The following is a 17,760-nucleotide window of genomic DNA, read 5'->3' as shown; positions in this document are numbered from 1 at the left end:
TCTCCAAAACCATGGAACTCATTTTAGACTTCAGACGGAACAAGCTCGCTTCGCTGACCTCACTCAGACTACTTATTTATTCATTTCTTATTTATTGATTATTTATTTGTCTGTTTGTTGTTATTTGTGCAGTATGTGGTGAAATATTTAAATCTCATTATATTTGTATAATGACAATAAAAGCATTTAATTCAATTCAATTAAAATGTGTTCATATATAAAACAGTAACAGTGGTTAAATTGCAGTCATTAATCATTTTCAAACTTGTATCACTTTTTAGACTGAACCCCCATCATATAAGATGTTTTCCAGAAGCCAAATGGCTTAGGAAAAATTCACGTTTTTTGTTTAAAGAGGGTATCAAATGTTCCCAAAATGAAAAAAGAACTCAAGAAAATTTGGCTTCTGATTTATGAATTCACTTTTTCCTTTTCCGCCCCAAATTCTGGAACAGGGTGCTCCTTCTTCTGAACTAACTTAATCTGAGAGGTTGATTTGATTTGATACTAAATGGAAAATAAAAACAAATGAGGATGACATTGTGATGGTCTCTTGTATTATTCAAAAGACAGCAGATCTGGGTGTGGCTCTGTGTCTTCGAGACTCATTTCATTGTCTTTCCTGCAGGGGCTGCTGTTAGCAATCAAGACCTCCTCATTCAGGCTGACGTGACAGTGAGCTTTCCCTGAGTTTGGGGTGGAGGCCATTCTGGAGTCCAGATTTGATGGCTTCTGCTCGATATCCAAGGTTTTCACTCGGGGCTCCAGTAAGGGAGGATCTTTGTTGATGAGGTCTGGTACAGACAGATGGAGCTGGTGGTCTTCTCGACATCCTCCACTTGACTCATCTTCACATACCGCATCATCCACCATCTCATTGCTTCCCAAAATCCCCTTCTTTCCAACTAATGCTGTCTTGTCAGCTGACTCTGGATCGGAGATGATATTTGAAGAGGGATCCTCAGGCTCACTCTTCTGAACATTGTCTGAGCTTCTAGGCTCCTCATTGATAAAAAGTGGTGGCTTGTTCGGGGAGGATACTGTTGTGGGCAAGTCTGCAGCATCTGGAGATGAGACAACCGGGTCAGAGGAAATCATCATGTCCTGTGTGGTCTTCAATGCCCGGGCAACGCGCTTCTTTCCCGATGGCGGCGGTGGGTCCAGCCGTGGTATGGAATGGAAGGCAAAGTGACTTAAATGCAGAAACGGGGCGAGAAGATGTGGTGTTAGTGGTTATTACAAAGAAATAGACCAGCACATTCATTAAACAACAAACAAAAAGAATCCATCCAGTTTTTGTAAATGAAATCAAATCTGAGAATTTGGACCCGTTGAAATTAAACAAGGTATCTAAGCGGTTACAAGATGATCATTTCATTTAACAATGGATTTGGTTGTTGATTAATTGATTGATGAACGTTGAAATAAAATTTCAATTTACAAATCACAGACTAAACAACATTGCATAATTTTTAATTGTATGTGCAAATGTTTCATGCATCGCTTTTATTTCATGCTGCACTTTTTTTTAAAAGTTCATAAAAATGTGAAAATCCATGCTTAAATTTGCCAGTGGAAGCCACTCTCCTGTCCTCCGCTTGCTACTAGGACTCAGCACTGAAGTAAAAAAAATAAAAATCAATAAATTGGGGTGACCCTACCTCGCGGTTTTTCGTTTATCGTTTATGTCTGGTCTACATTAACCGCGATAATCGAGGGATTACTGTATTGTCATTAAATGAGATAGCATGAGAGTGATGAAATGAGAGCCCAATAGAGGGTAGCGGTGTTCTAAAGTGAGAATCAATGCATCCGCAACAATATTTTCAAAATAAAATAACGGAAAAGGAAATGCATTTACTTTTTGGGGGATTTTGTAATGTGGATCATTTCATATCTTGAGTCATTCATTTGCATGTAGAAGAAATTCGTAACCTGAAGATTTTGTACCTAGAGGCATTTGTAAGTAGAGGTATGACTGTCTTTGGGCCCCCTGTGCTAAACAGGGGAAGGATGGGGAGTTATGCGTGCGAGTTGATGGTTGTCGTTAACACAATCAAATGATTGTAAATGTGCATTTAAAGTGTTGTGATTGGGCTGTTTTTGGTAAGTAAACATAATTTTAACCTTAGCTCTCTCCAGAATATTCATGTTTTCTTTCACTCTTTTGGATCCCCATGAAAGAGAATTCCATTTCTACATTTTCCTCAAACTGATATTGTGTGCTACTTTGTTTTGGTATCCTACTGACGCTTTGGCTTGATTCAATTGAACTGCTGAATTGCTTCTCATATCATATCTGTACACTTTGCTTGATTGATTGATTTGGAGTGCTGAACTTCTGTATCAAAGCTGTACATAATTGTATACAAATGTTTGCTGTGCTATGCATGCAACTGAAATTTTAATTTCTTATCTAACCCATTTTTCAAAAGAGAATTTTTCTTAGTGCAACAACTGTCTTTTGGTTCTAAACAAGCAAGTGGGACCGGCGAAGCCGGGCACCTCTCCTTGTTTGGTACACGGTCGATTGGTCGCCGGTCTTTTGGTCGCTGGTCTTTTGGTCGCCGGTCTTTTGGTCGCCCGGAAGGTGTTATAATTACCATTTACATCGTTGCTCAAATTCCCTAAATACAAACTGCGAATTACTATTTAGTCATACTTAAGACCTTGACTGACGTAGCTTCTTAAAGGGACAACGCATTTACATACAAACTCTTATACACTCACACGTCGGCTCAGTGAAACTGCTCATGGCCATTGTTGGCTTTTATTGATGCATAGACCGTGTTGTTTTACCTTGTTTTGTCGCCGGTCTTTTGGTCGTCGGTCTTTTGGTTGCCGGTCTTTTGGTCGCCGGTCTTTTCGTCGCCCCTTGTCGCGGTCGGGGCGACCAAAAGACCGCGATCAAAAGACGGGCGATCAAAAGACGGGCGACCAAAAGACCGCGACCAAAAGACCGGCGACCAAAACTTGCAAACTTTGAGTCATTCTAATTAGAGCTCGGTTTCATAGAATGATTTAGGCACTGTTGCCTAAATATATAATTACTAGAGATCTCCAAGACCCAAATACTGAAATGCTAGCTAATTATGTGTAGCTGTAGCATGTCAAAGCACTTAGCACACTTGCTATATGGCTCATCTACTAGTATGTATGTACTATGTATGATTTTCTCAAGAAGTTGCAGTTGTTCAAGTTCTTCCTTATAATTTATAAAAATGGCATTGTGCAGGGACGATATCTTGCATCCTGTGTCAATGTTTTCACAGTTACAAGAGCTTTCATTTAAATGTCTATGATAAATTGCACTTAATGAGTAAAAAATGAAACTTGATTATGAACTTTGAGTTCATGAGTACCTGTTTGCAGAATTCTGGTTGATTTGGTCAATGCAACTCCACACAGCCCCTGCGTTCTTGTTGACTTCAGTTACCCCGATGTCTTCAACATGGCTAGTTTCCTTCCTCCTCAACAGGTCATTCATCTTACATGATGGAAAGAGTAGTACAATTACATTTGGCTCAGTTTTTTTAACAGTACTTAATACTGAAACTTAATGGACTGTATTTCTTATTCCCAAACTGCTTTTGCAATTCTCACCTTTGCCCCGACAGCTTTGCCTAGATTAATGGCATTTTTCAACCTCTGTTGTCCTCCAGATGAAGTCGAATCCGAGGAGCCAAGACTCAGGTTAGTGTTAGGGGACACTTGAGTTCGTTTTGTCGTGGGCTGGCCTTGCCTGGTGGTCTGAGGACTCTGTTGCTGGGCAACAGTATTCTCAAACATACTTTGATCAACTATGGATAGAGAGAGCAAAAAGGCACATCTATATGCATTGCTTATTCAAACAGAGCATAAAGGTCATAAAATGATTGATGTTAAATTTAATGTCTCAACAATTCATCTATGATATTGTCTTTTTATAATCGGGTGCAGGGGAAATTTGGCCAAATACGTTGCTATTTGTAGAGAGGTGACAATTCTTTGCAGCAGTGCTTTAAAGATAGAGATGCAAATTGGGACACCACACAAAGATTAACAACGGATGTTGGATGATTTGTTGAAGAATAGATTCCATTGTGACATGATAGACACCATAAGTTGACTGTACAACATCAAAATCATAAAGGCATGTTGGTTTGGGAATGCAGCTTGCAATTGAATACAAATACATTATCATGAAATACACGCTCATTGTGAAATAATGAAAAGGAAGCAGGAATGGAAAAACAGTATAACACATTTTGAGGTGAAACTCAGGTGGTATTCATTTCAGTCCAAGTAAGATCTTACCTCAGGAAGAGAAATGTTGCTCGGAATGCAGGTAATAAAACACAAAGTGATCATATTTCAAACCATTTTAACCTTTCTTGAGTCAAACTAATTTGGCTATTTTTGTTTAATTACAGAAATGCCTCTGACTCATGATGTGTAGAGAAACAGGTGCAACCTAAATGACTTTAAGTGCAGTCTGGCACCATGCTCACACACATGCCAGAGTGATACATTGTCTTGGCCAGATAAAAGGACAGAGAAATATTGCCACACAGACGGAGCCTCAAAATCTGGCCAAGCAGGTGTATAACCTTGAAACTAGCCTGCATGCACAAGCATTTGACTATACTTACTGTCCCCATATTTCGCCAAAAGCATTTTAGCCAACGTTCCCAGTCCAATACAGATGTAATTCACGATACAGCTCAAGGAGACAAAGCAATAAGATACGAGAAAAAAAACATTAATCACATGCGTGCACTCTTACTCATAGAATTAATCAAATAGCAATGTGTTACAGTATAATAAAAAATGTGCGGTAAATAGTGATTAAAATGGGTAATTGGAAATTTAAGGACTTAAAATCAAAACTTAACATATTTTATTACTTTCATATTGTCAGTGAATAGTAATCCTCCACCAAGGTCATTCAATAACAATGGGGGGAAAAACATGGAAATGGTTCAGTGTTATTTGTACTTGCAAAGAATATTCATCACTTAGTGAACAGGAGGATACTATTATTTTTTTCAAGCATTCATTCATTTTGTATTTAAATGGATAAATAAGCATTAGAAGGGCGTCAAGTTACACAGCAGTATTTCTGTAAAATGTCCCCGGGTTTTAATTAAGTCCCTCTAAAACCATTTGGTTTGAGCTCTTTAGTCCCCCATTTTGACTGAGTCTCTTGCTCCCCCATCATATTCATCATTCATTCTCTCCTCTTTAAAGATCATGCTTTTTACCCAAAAATTTAAAGACCTTTAAGAGTGCAACTTCACAGGTTGTTTGTCAAAATCACACTTTAAATTCAGCTATAACCGTTTAGACGTATTAAAAATCGGTTACCAGCAGCGAAATAAGGTTTCTAGTGACTTTCCAGGGGAACATAACATACCGGAGAAACTCGCAACCCTAGAGACGGTCCCGTGGTTTGTTATCGGGTCTGGTTGGCGAAAGAGAAGGCGTCGGGAAAGGAAACAGAAGCGAAGCTGTCGAGCGGGCCTGTTGTGAAAGCTCAGGAAACAACCACTCAAACCGCTGCCGAGCATATATCTCTCCAACGTCAGATCCATTGTAAACAAAACGGACGATTTGGAATTAGAGCTTACTGCTAATCGCTTTGTTCGCAAATGCTTCATGCTAATAATCACAGATGTCGCTACACCCACAAATACCCGATGCTACCATGCAGCTAGCAGGACGCACGCTACTCAGATCAGACAGGATGTTCGACTCAGGAAAAAAAAGAGGTGGTAGGCTTTGCATTTATGTAAATGAGGAATGGTGTAACAATAGCACTGTTCTGGTTAGACATGTTCCCCAGACATAGAATTAATGTCAGTGAGATGCAGACCCTTCTTTCTGCCCAGAGAGATAGTTGTTGTTATCAACACTGCTGTCTACATCCCACCGGATAAGGTAAGTACCGCTCTCACCCTACTAATGGACACAAAAACAAGAACCACCAGAACTACCCAAGTGCCGCACACATACATAATTGCAGGAGATTTTAATCAGGCAAATCTCAAAACTGTTCTGCCGAAATTTTACCAACACGTTAATTGTCCAACAAGAGGATAAAACTCTGGATCATGTTTACTCGGACATCAAAGGTGCATAAAGAGCCATACCACGCAGACACTTGGGACAGTCAGATCACACCTCTTTGTTCTTGGCCCCATCTTACATTCCCTTTAGCTGACAATCAAAGCCACAAAGGCGAAATATTCCCCGACTCCAAGACTGCTTTGAACAGACACAATGGGAAACTTTCCATCATGAGGATCTGGGAACCTTCCCAGACACTGACTCTCTTACATCAAGTACTGCATGGCTATGGTTACTGTGGAGAAGACCTTCCAGGTGTACCCAAACCGGAAACCGTGGATTACCAGTCAGGTCCGATCACTCCTCCGGGCCTGAGATGCAGCCTTTAGATCCCGTGATAGGGCACTCTCCAGCACAGCTTGTGCCAACCTGAAGAGTGGCATTAAGCCTGCCAAAGCAGACTACAAGGGACAGATAGAAGGGCAACTTGACGACCCCCGAATGATGTGGCAGAGCATACGGACCCTCACCAACTACAAGGCCCGAGCTGTGACTCCTGGGGACTCAGATGCGGCACTGGCAGAGGACCTAAACAACTTTTTGCCCGCTCTCAGTCCCAAGCCCACCACCCAGTCACACCATCTCAACCTCCAGTACATCCCACACCAAGCTCGGGAAGAAACTCCACCCCACTCATTGTGGAGGTCGTGGATGTGAGAGGTTTGCTCCGTGCAGTCAACCCCAGGAAGTCCACAGGACCGGATGGAATACCAGGCAAAGTACTTAAGGCCTCTGCTGACCAACTAGCACCAGTGCTCACAGACATTTTCAACTTTTCACTAGAACAAGCCACCGTCCCAGCCTGTCTGAAATCGTCCACCATCATCCCAGTACACAAGAAGTCACCTGCTAATAATCTGGGCGACTACCGCCCAGTAGCTCTCACACCAATCATCACTAAGTGCTTTGAAAAAATGGTACTGAAACACATCAAAGCCTGTCTTTCCCTCATCCACATCAGTTGTCATATCGGCCGAACAGATCCACCGAAGCTGCAATATCCACCACCCTCCATGCTGCACTGAGCCACCTTGAGAAAAGGGGGAGCTATGTCAGAATGCTTTTCATCGACTACAGATCAGCCTTTAACACCATAAGACCGGACATTCTTAACCCTAAGTTGGCCAAACTGGGGCTCCCACCTTCCGCATGCTCCTGTATTGAGGATTTCTGGTCAACCAAACCCAGCATGTCAAGCTGGGTCGCCACCTCTCATCTGCCCGAACACTCAGCACTGGCTCGCCCCAAGGCTGTGTGCTGAGTCAACTACTCTACTCACTCTACACACATGACTGCAGACCCACGCACTCTGAGAACACCAATGTGACATTTCCGGATGATACAATGGTGGTGGGGATGATCACAGGGGAGAATGAGACGGCCTACTTAGATGAGGTCCTTAGACTCAGTGAGTGGTGTGCTCTCAGCAACTTGGCGATGAACGTCTCCAGAACCAGAGAACTCATCCTGGACTTCGGATGGAACAAGGCTGCTCCGTCCCCCCTTGTATATTAACGGCAAATGTGTGGAGCAATTAGAGACTTTCAAATTCCTAGGAGTCCACATCTCTGCTGATCTTACTTGAGCGGCAAACACCACAGCACTCATCAAGAAGGCCCAGCAGAGGCTACATTTCCTGAGAGTACTCAGGAAGGAGCAGCTAAACACAAATAATACAGACTTATTACTACTACCGTATTTTCACGACTATAACGCGCACATAAAAGTCTTAAATTTTCTCCAAAATAGACAGGGCGCCTTATAATCCAGTGCGCTTTATATATGGACCAATACTAATAATGTTATCACGATAAAATAAAATAAATCATTCGATAGGGTACACCATCCTCTACAGCTCTCACAACTACGGCAAGCAGCCCCCGACTCTACTATTTTTTCCCGTAGAAAAAGTACTGCGCAGTGACTGCTGGGATATATAGTTCTTTTGTCAATACACCCAGTATGACGGCGAGCACACTAATTTGGTGCTCAATTGATTGTTGAATATGCGTCAGAAACTTGCGTTGGCTTTGCTGAAAGTACCGTATTTACTCGCATATAGGCCACCTCCGCGTATAAGCTTCACCCTTAAAATGGCCTTAAAAATTGTTGAATTTGACAATTTTTCACATATAAGCCGCCTCCTGATTCACGATTTTCACTTTCATATTTACGGTTTTAATAGGGAGTCCAAATGTGTTACTTTGAAGGGAAAATCTGAAAAAAATGTTCCTGCAATTTAAAACGTTTCTTACATGTTACAAGTCAGTGAATGTGCCGTTATTATTGATTAATGATCAAATTATTGATTACTGATCAAATTATTGGTGATCACTGATTCTCATTTGCTCTCCTCAGATGATTGGTATGAGAAAATTAACCCACTAAGTACTTATTTTTTGAGTTGTGATTTAAGTAATTTAGAGTACAAGACAAAACTCTGTATATTAGGACTTATGCTCTAATGTTACAAAAGAAGGGTCCTAAAGTGTGTTTAAAAACTAAGCTCCCAAACTCATGATCGATTCTCCAAAAAGATAATGGATACAAAAGTGCATACAGATTGTCAAATAAGGAACAATGACATAATATGCATGTACACTCTTTACAATAGCAAACAGTATTTGTGTAGCAGAGATTAATCCATGACGTGTTATCTACTATGAGGTTGGAATAACACAACAACTCGAGCGTTCACTGAATTGAGCTCCCACAGAAGAGCATCTTAGCGTTAAACTGCTATCTCATCTCCCAGACAGTCAGAAGTTACTTGTTTGTTGAGAACATTTAAATTCTTAAACATCTCAGGCTCTGTTCTCCAACCAAATAATTCCATCACCTCCACCCCTTCCTCTTCCTCTCTCTCATCCCTGTCATCTGTGAATGACTCATACTCTGAGACAATGCCCGACTCTCAAAAACTAGTCAAGTTGCAGCAGATCTGAGATTTAGTATTGTAAGGCGATAACGATATTTTCTGGCATTTTTGTCGCCTCAAGCCTGTTGGTTTTGAGAGGGGGGGGGGGGGGGTGTCAGAGGCCCATAGGGTCCTGGGAGAAAACTAAAACATTCAATTTTTATAAAATGTTGGTCGCTACCTATTGGGCTTCCCAGGTTTCCATTGGAAGATGCAAATGCATTTAAGGCCCCGTCAGTGGTCCAAAGCTGTGGTAGGTTCAGAGCAGACACCTCTGGTTTAGGCGTAGTTGGGTCACAGATTACTGGGTGCACAGTAGACCGGAAGGTGATCTCCAGCAGACTATCCAGGGATCCCACTGAAAAATTAATAATAAAGAAGTGAACAAGGTCAGATAACATTTCATTCAAGTTAAAATTACCCTGCTTGTGATTAACACATGATAGTCATTTACATAGTATTGTGAGTTCATAAAACAAAAAAAATCAGCTAGGTATGTATCATCTATTGTGTGGGGAAAACGTTATTGGCATTCTGATGGAATTATTATTATATAGTCCCCCAATTCTGATATTTTTATTTTGACACAACACACTGCCAAGCCGTAACATCCTGAAAGCACAGCATGTCACCTTTCAGTAATCAAGAAAGATGTCTCTGGGAAGTACTTCATAAATCATTTCACTAAAAAATGACCACTTTTGGATAACTCATGGCTCTTACTCATGCCTTGGCATGAAGCCAGAGGTACATACAGCTCCTCTAAGCTTCTTTTGAATGAGTAAGGCACAGCCCAGTTGGCCAAACGTGCACGGCGACTCATAGTTCATAATATTACATACTAACTACCCCACAATAAGAAATAACCGGAGGGCTGAGACGTTAGTGTAGACCAGGGGTCCACAATCCCTGATCTGCCTGATGAAAAAATATTATTAATGTTTTTAACCTCTCACAGACATGGCACCATCGGCACTCATATACGGAGATCATGACCCAATGGTGTGCTGCACCTTAGGGTCGCAAGATCACAAAGACTCCAAACCATTCATTCATTTTCTGGACCGCTTTATCCTCAGTAGCCGCCCACGACTCCAAAACCAATCATATCATAAATATAACCCACTCAGTTCGGGAACAGGCCCAATCTGTCAACACTGCTGCACCTATGCATGCACACTCACTCGTGCTCTTCATTATACAAATGAGGCTTGTGGCACACTGAGTAGGGTTACCGTAATTACTCGAATATAACGCGCACTCGAAAATAACACGCAGGTAATTTTGGGCCAAAAAAAATCTGGAAAAACGCAGTACTCGAATATAGTGCGCACCTAAAATTTCCCGCTGACGAAAATCAGAAATCGTACCTTTTTTTCTTCGTTTCACGATTGTTTTGTTCAAAACCGGATAGAGAAATCTTCAGGTACGAGCGTGTCGAGTGTCGTGCAGTTGGGAGTTATGCGTTTGAATTTTAGGGCAATAGATGATACACAGAGTGGACAAACATATCATGTAGACATGTTATGTTGCAATACCTTTTAGACTTCCTTGAACATTGACTACATTTCAATTGACAATACCATGTTTTAATTCAAATATCTATTGTCATTCTCAAACAAGAAAAGGAACATACAAATTGAATAAATAAATGATTTGAAGATATGCACAATGGAAAAGACTATCACATGTAACAAGGGAATGTACTGCCCCCCGCTGGACATATTTTTAAATACAAGTACGTACTACACTACAATGTAGTATTCTACTTTCCAGCTTATTAATGCAGGATTGTGATGTTTGTGAGGCTTGACAATCTTTAATATGCGTGTATTTTGAATTCAAAGTTGGAAATTGCACAATGTCCGTGCGTCAAAGTGAGTTTGACAATGCTTTTTTCGATCGAAAATTTGTAATTTATTTTAGTTATTGATAACACGCACCCCCAACTATTGGAATTAATTATATAGCAAAAATATGCGTGTTATATTCGAGTAATTACGGTATGTCATATTATAGTTGTGAAAATAATAACAAATAAATTCAATTGTGGTTGACACTTGTTTAAGTTGCAGTTCTGTTCCTTGGCTGTAGTAGCCCCCATCCCACCATCCCACGGTGAAAAAAAGGTTGAAGGACCAATGGTCTCTGGGTAAATGATTCGTTTTGGCCAGTGGTTCTTAACCTTGTTGGAGCTACTGAACTCCACCAGTTTCATATGTGCATTCACCGAACTCCACCAGTTTCATATGCACATTCACCAAACCCTACTTTAGTGTAAAATAAAATATTATTGTTTTCAAATTCAAGATATACAAATTCCTCGCAGCACGCTGATTGGCCAAGCCATGTCACGTGATCATCTGCAGCCAGTGATGGGCATGTTATCGTGAATAGACACGATGAGTCGATGTGTCTTGACCTACGCGGCAGGGGCTCCACCGAACCCCTGAGACAGACTCACCGAACCCCTAGGGTTCGATCAAACCCAGGTTAAGAACCACTGGTTTAGGCATTTAAGTATCGTAGTGAGGACAAGGCTTTACTTAAACGTACTTGAGTTAGGTCCATTCATCTTGGTCTCCAGATCATGGATCTGTTTAACCAGGAGCGAAATGTGCTGTAGCAGATCTTTGTTTTGCAGAAGTAGCTGGTGAACTCGAGCTTGCGCCTCCAGTCGAGCTGTGGCCTCTGCACTCAGCTGGTCTTTCAAGAGGTGAACCTTCCAAAATAAATGTATTGAATGAGTCAGAAATCAAATGACCAGTAAGAATAAACATGAAAACAAAATATGTTAAGTGAACACTCCAATCACGGCAATTCAATATCGAGCTATTCTATGTCATCTGTAGCGCTCGAACTCTGAAAGATGGATAATAAATGAACGTTAGAAAGCTCATTGATTTTTTGAGGGGGGCAACATGCCTCTTATCCTGAATATACAGATGCTCCCCTACTTACGAACGAGTTAGGTTCCGAGCGATAGTTCATAAGTTGAATTTGTTTGTAAGTTGCTCAGTGCTATATTTTGTATTATAATTTATGTTTAAGGCCATAAATAAGTATATTAAAGCCTATATACATATATTGAAGGTTTATTTAAGTGCATTTGTATGTTTAAGGCTTGTATAAGTAACACACATTGGTTTGTACTGAAAAAAACATTTAATAAAATGGTGAGAATACATACAGTACTGTATACATACATTAGAGAGAGAGAGAGAGAGAGAGAGAGAGAGAGAGAGAGGGAGATTTACTAGAAACTGGCCGAAAGAAGCTATCTAATGACGATTGCAGTTTTCTTTTTTTCATCATAAATGATGCGGTAGCACTGTATGGCAGAATTCAATTGATTTGCAAACTTTGTGCAACGTTCAATATTTGGGTCCTGCTGCTCGATCTTTATGTTTATAAATGGTACTGACGGTCGAACGATTCAAGTTGTATTCGCGTGCAACGCTCACCACTTTATCACGCGCATCAAGCTTCGTTATTATTGCCACTCATTTCAAATGAAATGGCTTGCCTCTTCCTTGCACCTCCCTCAATAGAAGCCTTTCGCTTTTCACCAACCATATTGAATAATGGATGCACGAGATATCTAATGATAAAAATGAAAAAGGTTCTTTGCGCACTGGAGACACGTTCACGCACTTCCGCATTGCAACAAACTGGGCAGAGGAAGGTGGATGCTGGGTGAGCTGACCTCTCACAGCGCCAGGCGTCGGTATTAGCGGCGGAAAGAAGCACTACTCCGAAAAAGGCGCGCAATACAAAATCGAACTTACGAACATTTTTCGACATAAACGCAATTTGCAGACATGTTCGTATGTACCGTTGTTCGTAACTCGAATGTTCGTAAGTAGGGGAGCGTCTGTATTATTAATTGTAAAGACAGAAATAAAAAACTAAACCATGCTTTAACAACCACCTAATAGAATTAAACCTGCAACAACTAACAATAAGTCAAAACTTTTAAATGGGTGCCAAAGTCATGAAGAAGAGGATGGTGAGGACATGTGTTTTTAGCTTGGTTAGCAATGAAGGCTAACACGGAGCATGAGCAATAACACGGCCCTATGAGCAATTATGAGATGCAGGACAACACAGAGCTGATCCAATAAAGGATCCAAGTGAATTCTCCCTGCCGTTTTCTTTCTTTTGTTTTTAAATGCTTCATAAATACCTGTGCACAAAGAGCAGCCTTACTGAAAATGTCTTAACCCACTGTCCTCATTTGAGGACAGCCTGTAATATTTTTCTTACTTGATATCAAGGTGTTTCCCCATTATATGTAAATGTTCTAAATCTAAAACTTGTTATCTTGGCTTAAAATGGGTTAAGTTCGCCCAACTCTTTTATTTTATTTTTTTGTAAATGGCCATTGGTGAGGTAAGTTTAGTTTCCTTTTGTGAGGCTGAAAATAGTTTGCTTGCCAATAGTGATTGTGTCTACAGTTGATTATTTTATTTATTTCACAGCAACTTTTGGTTTGAAGGCACATTTATAAAAATAAAGGTGTTAAAATTTCTGCATGATTTATTCTTTACTTTTGATAGTGTAAAGAGGGAGTTGTCTTTTCGTTATTGCACAACAGAACAACAAAAATACGTTTTAAAATAATCATTCATTCATTCATTTTCCGAACCGCTTTATCCACACTAGGGTCACGGGGGGTCTGGAGCCTATCCCAGCTGACTCCAGGCCAGAGGCGGGCGACACCCTGAATCGGTGGCCAGCCGATTGCAGGGCACAAGGAGCACCAATCAGCCTTATATCTGGATCAATATTGATCCGCAGCAGGTCTCACAACTACGGTTACCATTTTCCCCCATGCGCGGTGGATGCTGCGATATATACACCGTATTTACTCGCATATAAGCCACCTGCGCGTACAAGCCGCACTCCTAAAATTGTCTTAAAATTGTTGAATTTTACATTTTCTCGCGTATAAGCCGTTCCCTGATTCTCAATTTTCACCTCCATATTTATGGTTTTAATAGGGAGTACAAATGTGTTACTTTGAAGAGAAAATCTTAAGAAATAAAAAAATCAAAGTGGAATGTTGTTTTATTTCATAATCACAAATGTACAATCATTTGCTTTCTGTGTTCCGAAAGGGAGGGTGTTGTTTGCACGTAGACCAATTAAAAAAGGAAGTAAAATAAGCACAACCAGGAAATATGCCCATAGCGCTATACGTAGTGTTCACCAAGTCTCTGGGTGCAATAATAGCAGGAATCAAGGATATTTTAACGATCGGCCGCAAGACCTTCGATCAGCCGCAAGACCTTCAATCAGCCGCAAGACCTTCAATCAGCCGCAAGACCTTCGATCAGCCGCAAGACCTTCGATCAGCCTTAACTATTGTGATGTGCTGACATGGTAAACGCGACAGTCAGATCACGTTTAACTACGGTAAGAAGGCGGTGCCCCGAGAGAGCAATAGCAGACACAAATGTACTCACATCTGGCCAGTCTGAGCATGTTTAACAACGGTAAGATGGCCGTGCCCCGAGCGAACAGTGACAGGAGCGTGTTTTTTCACATTTATTTTTTCCTTCAATTATATTCAGACGTCAAAATACATTTTGTTTAGCGTTTTATTCATTTTGAAATAAATGACCGTATCTGCCGCATTGTCTTGCGTCATGACGTCACGGCGCCATTTTGTCATGACGTCATCGTCGTCAATTTGCAGTTTTGTGCATGTCGTGTTTTTATGCGCATATAAGCTGTACCCTCGATTCAGTCCTCATTTTTTCTCCAACGGCTTATATGCGAGTAAACACGGTAGTTCTTTTGTCAATCCACCCGGAATGACGGCGGGCACTCTAATTCAGTGCTCGCCGTCATTCTGGGTGGATTGTCAAAATTGTAATTCATTGAAGGTGCGCCTTATAGTGCGGAAAATACAGTAGTATTATATCACATTTTCATGGTCTGAAAAATCAAATCTGTATTAAAGGGCCAAGCCCACCTGAGCAACAGCGACTTGCGTTTGCTGTTGTTGTTGCTGAAGCTGCTGTTGGAGGAGTTGAATCTGATGGTGAACCGACAAGGGAGTAGCACCATGTGAAAGCACACTTGAAGCAGGTAGCAGTAACCTGGGGCTAGACATAAGCAATGGGGCCTCCTCTGAAACCTGTTTCAACAGAGAGATCGAGATGCACTAAACACAACAAATAGATAGCTCCGTCAGTAAAAGCAAACTAAAAATTCATTGATTCATCTTCTGTACCGCAGATCCTCGTCAGGGTAGTGGGGGTGGCTGGAGCCGATCCCAGCTCGGGTGCAAGGGACTCTACACCCTATAATGGTTTCCCGTCAGCTGTAGGCACACGGAGAGACAGATGCCCATTCGCACTCGCAATTATACAGCCAGTAGCGGGAATCGGATCCGCACCTGCTCGAACCGAAGATAGGCGAGTGAACCACTACGGCACCAGGCGGCTAAACTAAAATTATAGCCATACATTTTGTGACATGTAAAATTCCTAGAAAAAGACAATGTTTGGAAAAAAATAAAAATACAGAAAAGGTTAGAGATGCTCTGTTGGTGTCTTGTGGAAGGACATGTATGAATGATAGCCTTGGCTTTAAGCACCATCTGTTGACAGAAGATGATTTTCATGAGAGTAGGATATGATGGATGGCCTTTTGGAGTAGGATCTATTAGCTAATGGAAGCAAAGATAGGCTCAACATTTTTTTTAAAGTTGGAATTTACATATTTTAAAAAAATGCAATAATATGCTATCTATAATACAGTAATCCTCGAATATCGCGGCTTCAACTTTCGCGGTTTCACTACATCGCAGATTTTTTTTCTGGGGGATTTTTAAAAAAAATAGGGGTGACCCTACTTCGCGATTTTTAGTTTATCGCGGCCATGTCTGGCCTACATTAACCGCGATAATCGAGGGATTACTGTATATGCAACATACTATTTTCGTTATTCACAGTGAATTAGATTAATTTCACATAGGTGTATTAATATCTGTTTTCATTTTGTCATACCTCTATTTACGAATGTGGTGCGAAATTTCCAGGTTACGAAAGCTTTTTATATGCAAATGAGTGCCTCGAGATAAGAAGAAATATCCAAGTTACGAAAACCCCCAAAAAGTACTTGTCCTTATCCGTTATTTTATTTTGAAAATATTGTCGCGGATGCATTGATTCTCGCTTTTGAAGCTCACTCCACCATATACTGGGCTCTGATTGGCGGTCTCAAAACAACAGTCCATTTTCTTTAACCCATTGTCTGCTTAAACTTATTTATGCGTGGGGAAGCTGTGGCCGAGTGCTTTGACCTGACCTGGAATTCAACGAGAAGGCAGCCGAGGAAGCAGCCACCATTCAAACAGCACAAATCAGAAATAACGGGGGCGAAACGAACTTTCCGACTTCGTGGAAAAACATCCCGAACAAACTCTCAACGGAGCGGAGTAAATGCAACACTCAGCAATACATGAAGAATTCAACGAGAAGGCAACCGAGGAGGAAGCAGCCACCATCGCAACAGCACAAATCAGAAAAAAACGGGGAAGAAACGAACTTTCCAACTTCGTGGAAAAAACATCCTGAAAAAGTGTTAACGAGTCGTGCCCACTTTGACGACGTTTTTCTTGTGCATTTTAGAAACAGTATTAAAAGTCGTCAAAGGCAATCGTCTTTGTATAGTTTTTTTTCCAAAATGTTCGTCATTGAGCACTGCAGAAGCAGGTAAGAACCAGTTGTGACTTATAAAATGGGAGTAAAATTACTTTTCAAAGAAATCATAAAACCTTAATGTTTGTTGTTGATTAATGTTGTTGTTTTAATTCTTAATGCTGTGTTTATTAAATGTGTGTCCATATTTGTGTGCTATGTCTATGTTGCACCCGGTAGCTTTCTCTTGTTTTCCCCTCAGAAAAAAAAAACGCGATGTAGTGAAGCCGCGATATTCGAGGGATTACCTTAAATATATATTAGAGCGGGCGGCCCGGTGGCCCGAGTGGTTAGCGCATCGGTATCACAGCTCTGGGGCCCTGTTAGGCTGATTGGACACTCTAAATTGCCCCTAGGTATGAGTGTGAGCGTGAATGGTTATTTGTCTCCTTGTGGCCTGTGATCGGATGGCCACCAATTCAGGGTGTCCCTCGACTCTGGCCCGGAGTCAGCTGGGATAGGCTCCAGCACCCCCCGCGACCCTAGAGGATAAAGCAGTTCAGAAAATGAGATCAGATATATTAGAGCTGGCCGATATGTTAAAAATTGTTATCACGATAAAGAAAAAAACAGTCGATATGGATAATTATCACGATAACTATCACATCTTTCTTTCAAATGTAAAACTTCAAACATCTGTGAATAAATTAACTCATTCAATTGTGAAAGTTTGAGTTTGATTTATTTAATAAGGGACAGCACTGAGGATTAGCTTGTTATTGTTTTTACCAATGCTAACTATCACATCTTTCTTTCAAATTTAAAACTTCAAACATCTTTTTTCCCCTATATTCTTTCTATATTTTACTATATTTTTAATTTTTTTAATTTGACTATTTCTCGCGTATAAGCCGCCCCCCTGATTCCCAATTTTCACCTTCATATGCATGGTTTTAATAGGGAGTACAAATGTTTTACTTTGAAGCAAAAATCTTGAGAAAAATCACAAGTGGTATTTCTGATATACTGTATGAATCAAAAGCACATTATGAGGGTCAATATCATAAGGAAGTTAATATGCCT

General features: G+C 40.8%; 1 protein-coding gene across 5 annotated transcripts in view; it reads right to left on the bottom strand.

The window, feature by feature from the left end:
- Window positions 1–398: 398 nt before the first annotated feature.
- Window positions 399–17,760, bottom strand: part of LOC144069401 (carboxyl-terminal PDZ ligand of neuronal nitric oxide synthase protein-like) — a 52,895-nt gene continuing 35,533 nt past the window's right edge. For 4 of the 5 annotated variants that reach the window (XM_077594793.1, XM_077594790.1, XM_077594792.1 and 1 more), the window contains 6 exons: window positions 15,006–15,170; window positions 11,582–11,747; window positions 9,207–9,383; window positions 3,604–3,800; window positions 3,363–3,487; window positions 399–1,192 (listed from right to left, as the gene is read on the bottom strand). In XM_077594793.1, coding sequence (XP_077450919.1) covers window positions 559–1,192; window positions 3,363–3,487; window positions 3,604–3,800; window positions 9,207–9,383; window positions 11,582–11,747; window positions 15,006–15,170 — 1,464 coding nt within the window. In that variant the 3' untranslated portion in view covers window positions 399–558. The remainder of the gene's footprint in view (window positions 1,193–3,362; window positions 3,488–3,603; window positions 3,801–9,206; window positions 9,384–11,581; window positions 11,748–15,005; window positions 15,171–17,760) is intronic. The other variant, XM_077594795.1, reaches the window with a different exon arrangement.

Source organism: Stigmatopora argus, chromosome 24 (assembly GCF_051989625.1).
Source record: "Stigmatopora argus isolate UIUO_Sarg chromosome 24, RoL_Sarg_1.0, whole genome shotgun sequence".
Classification (NCBI taxonomy): domain Eukaryota; kingdom Metazoa; phylum Chordata; class Actinopteri; order Syngnathiformes; family Syngnathidae; genus Stigmatopora; species Stigmatopora argus.
This window is presented reverse-complemented; position numbering and strand designations above follow the sequence as displayed.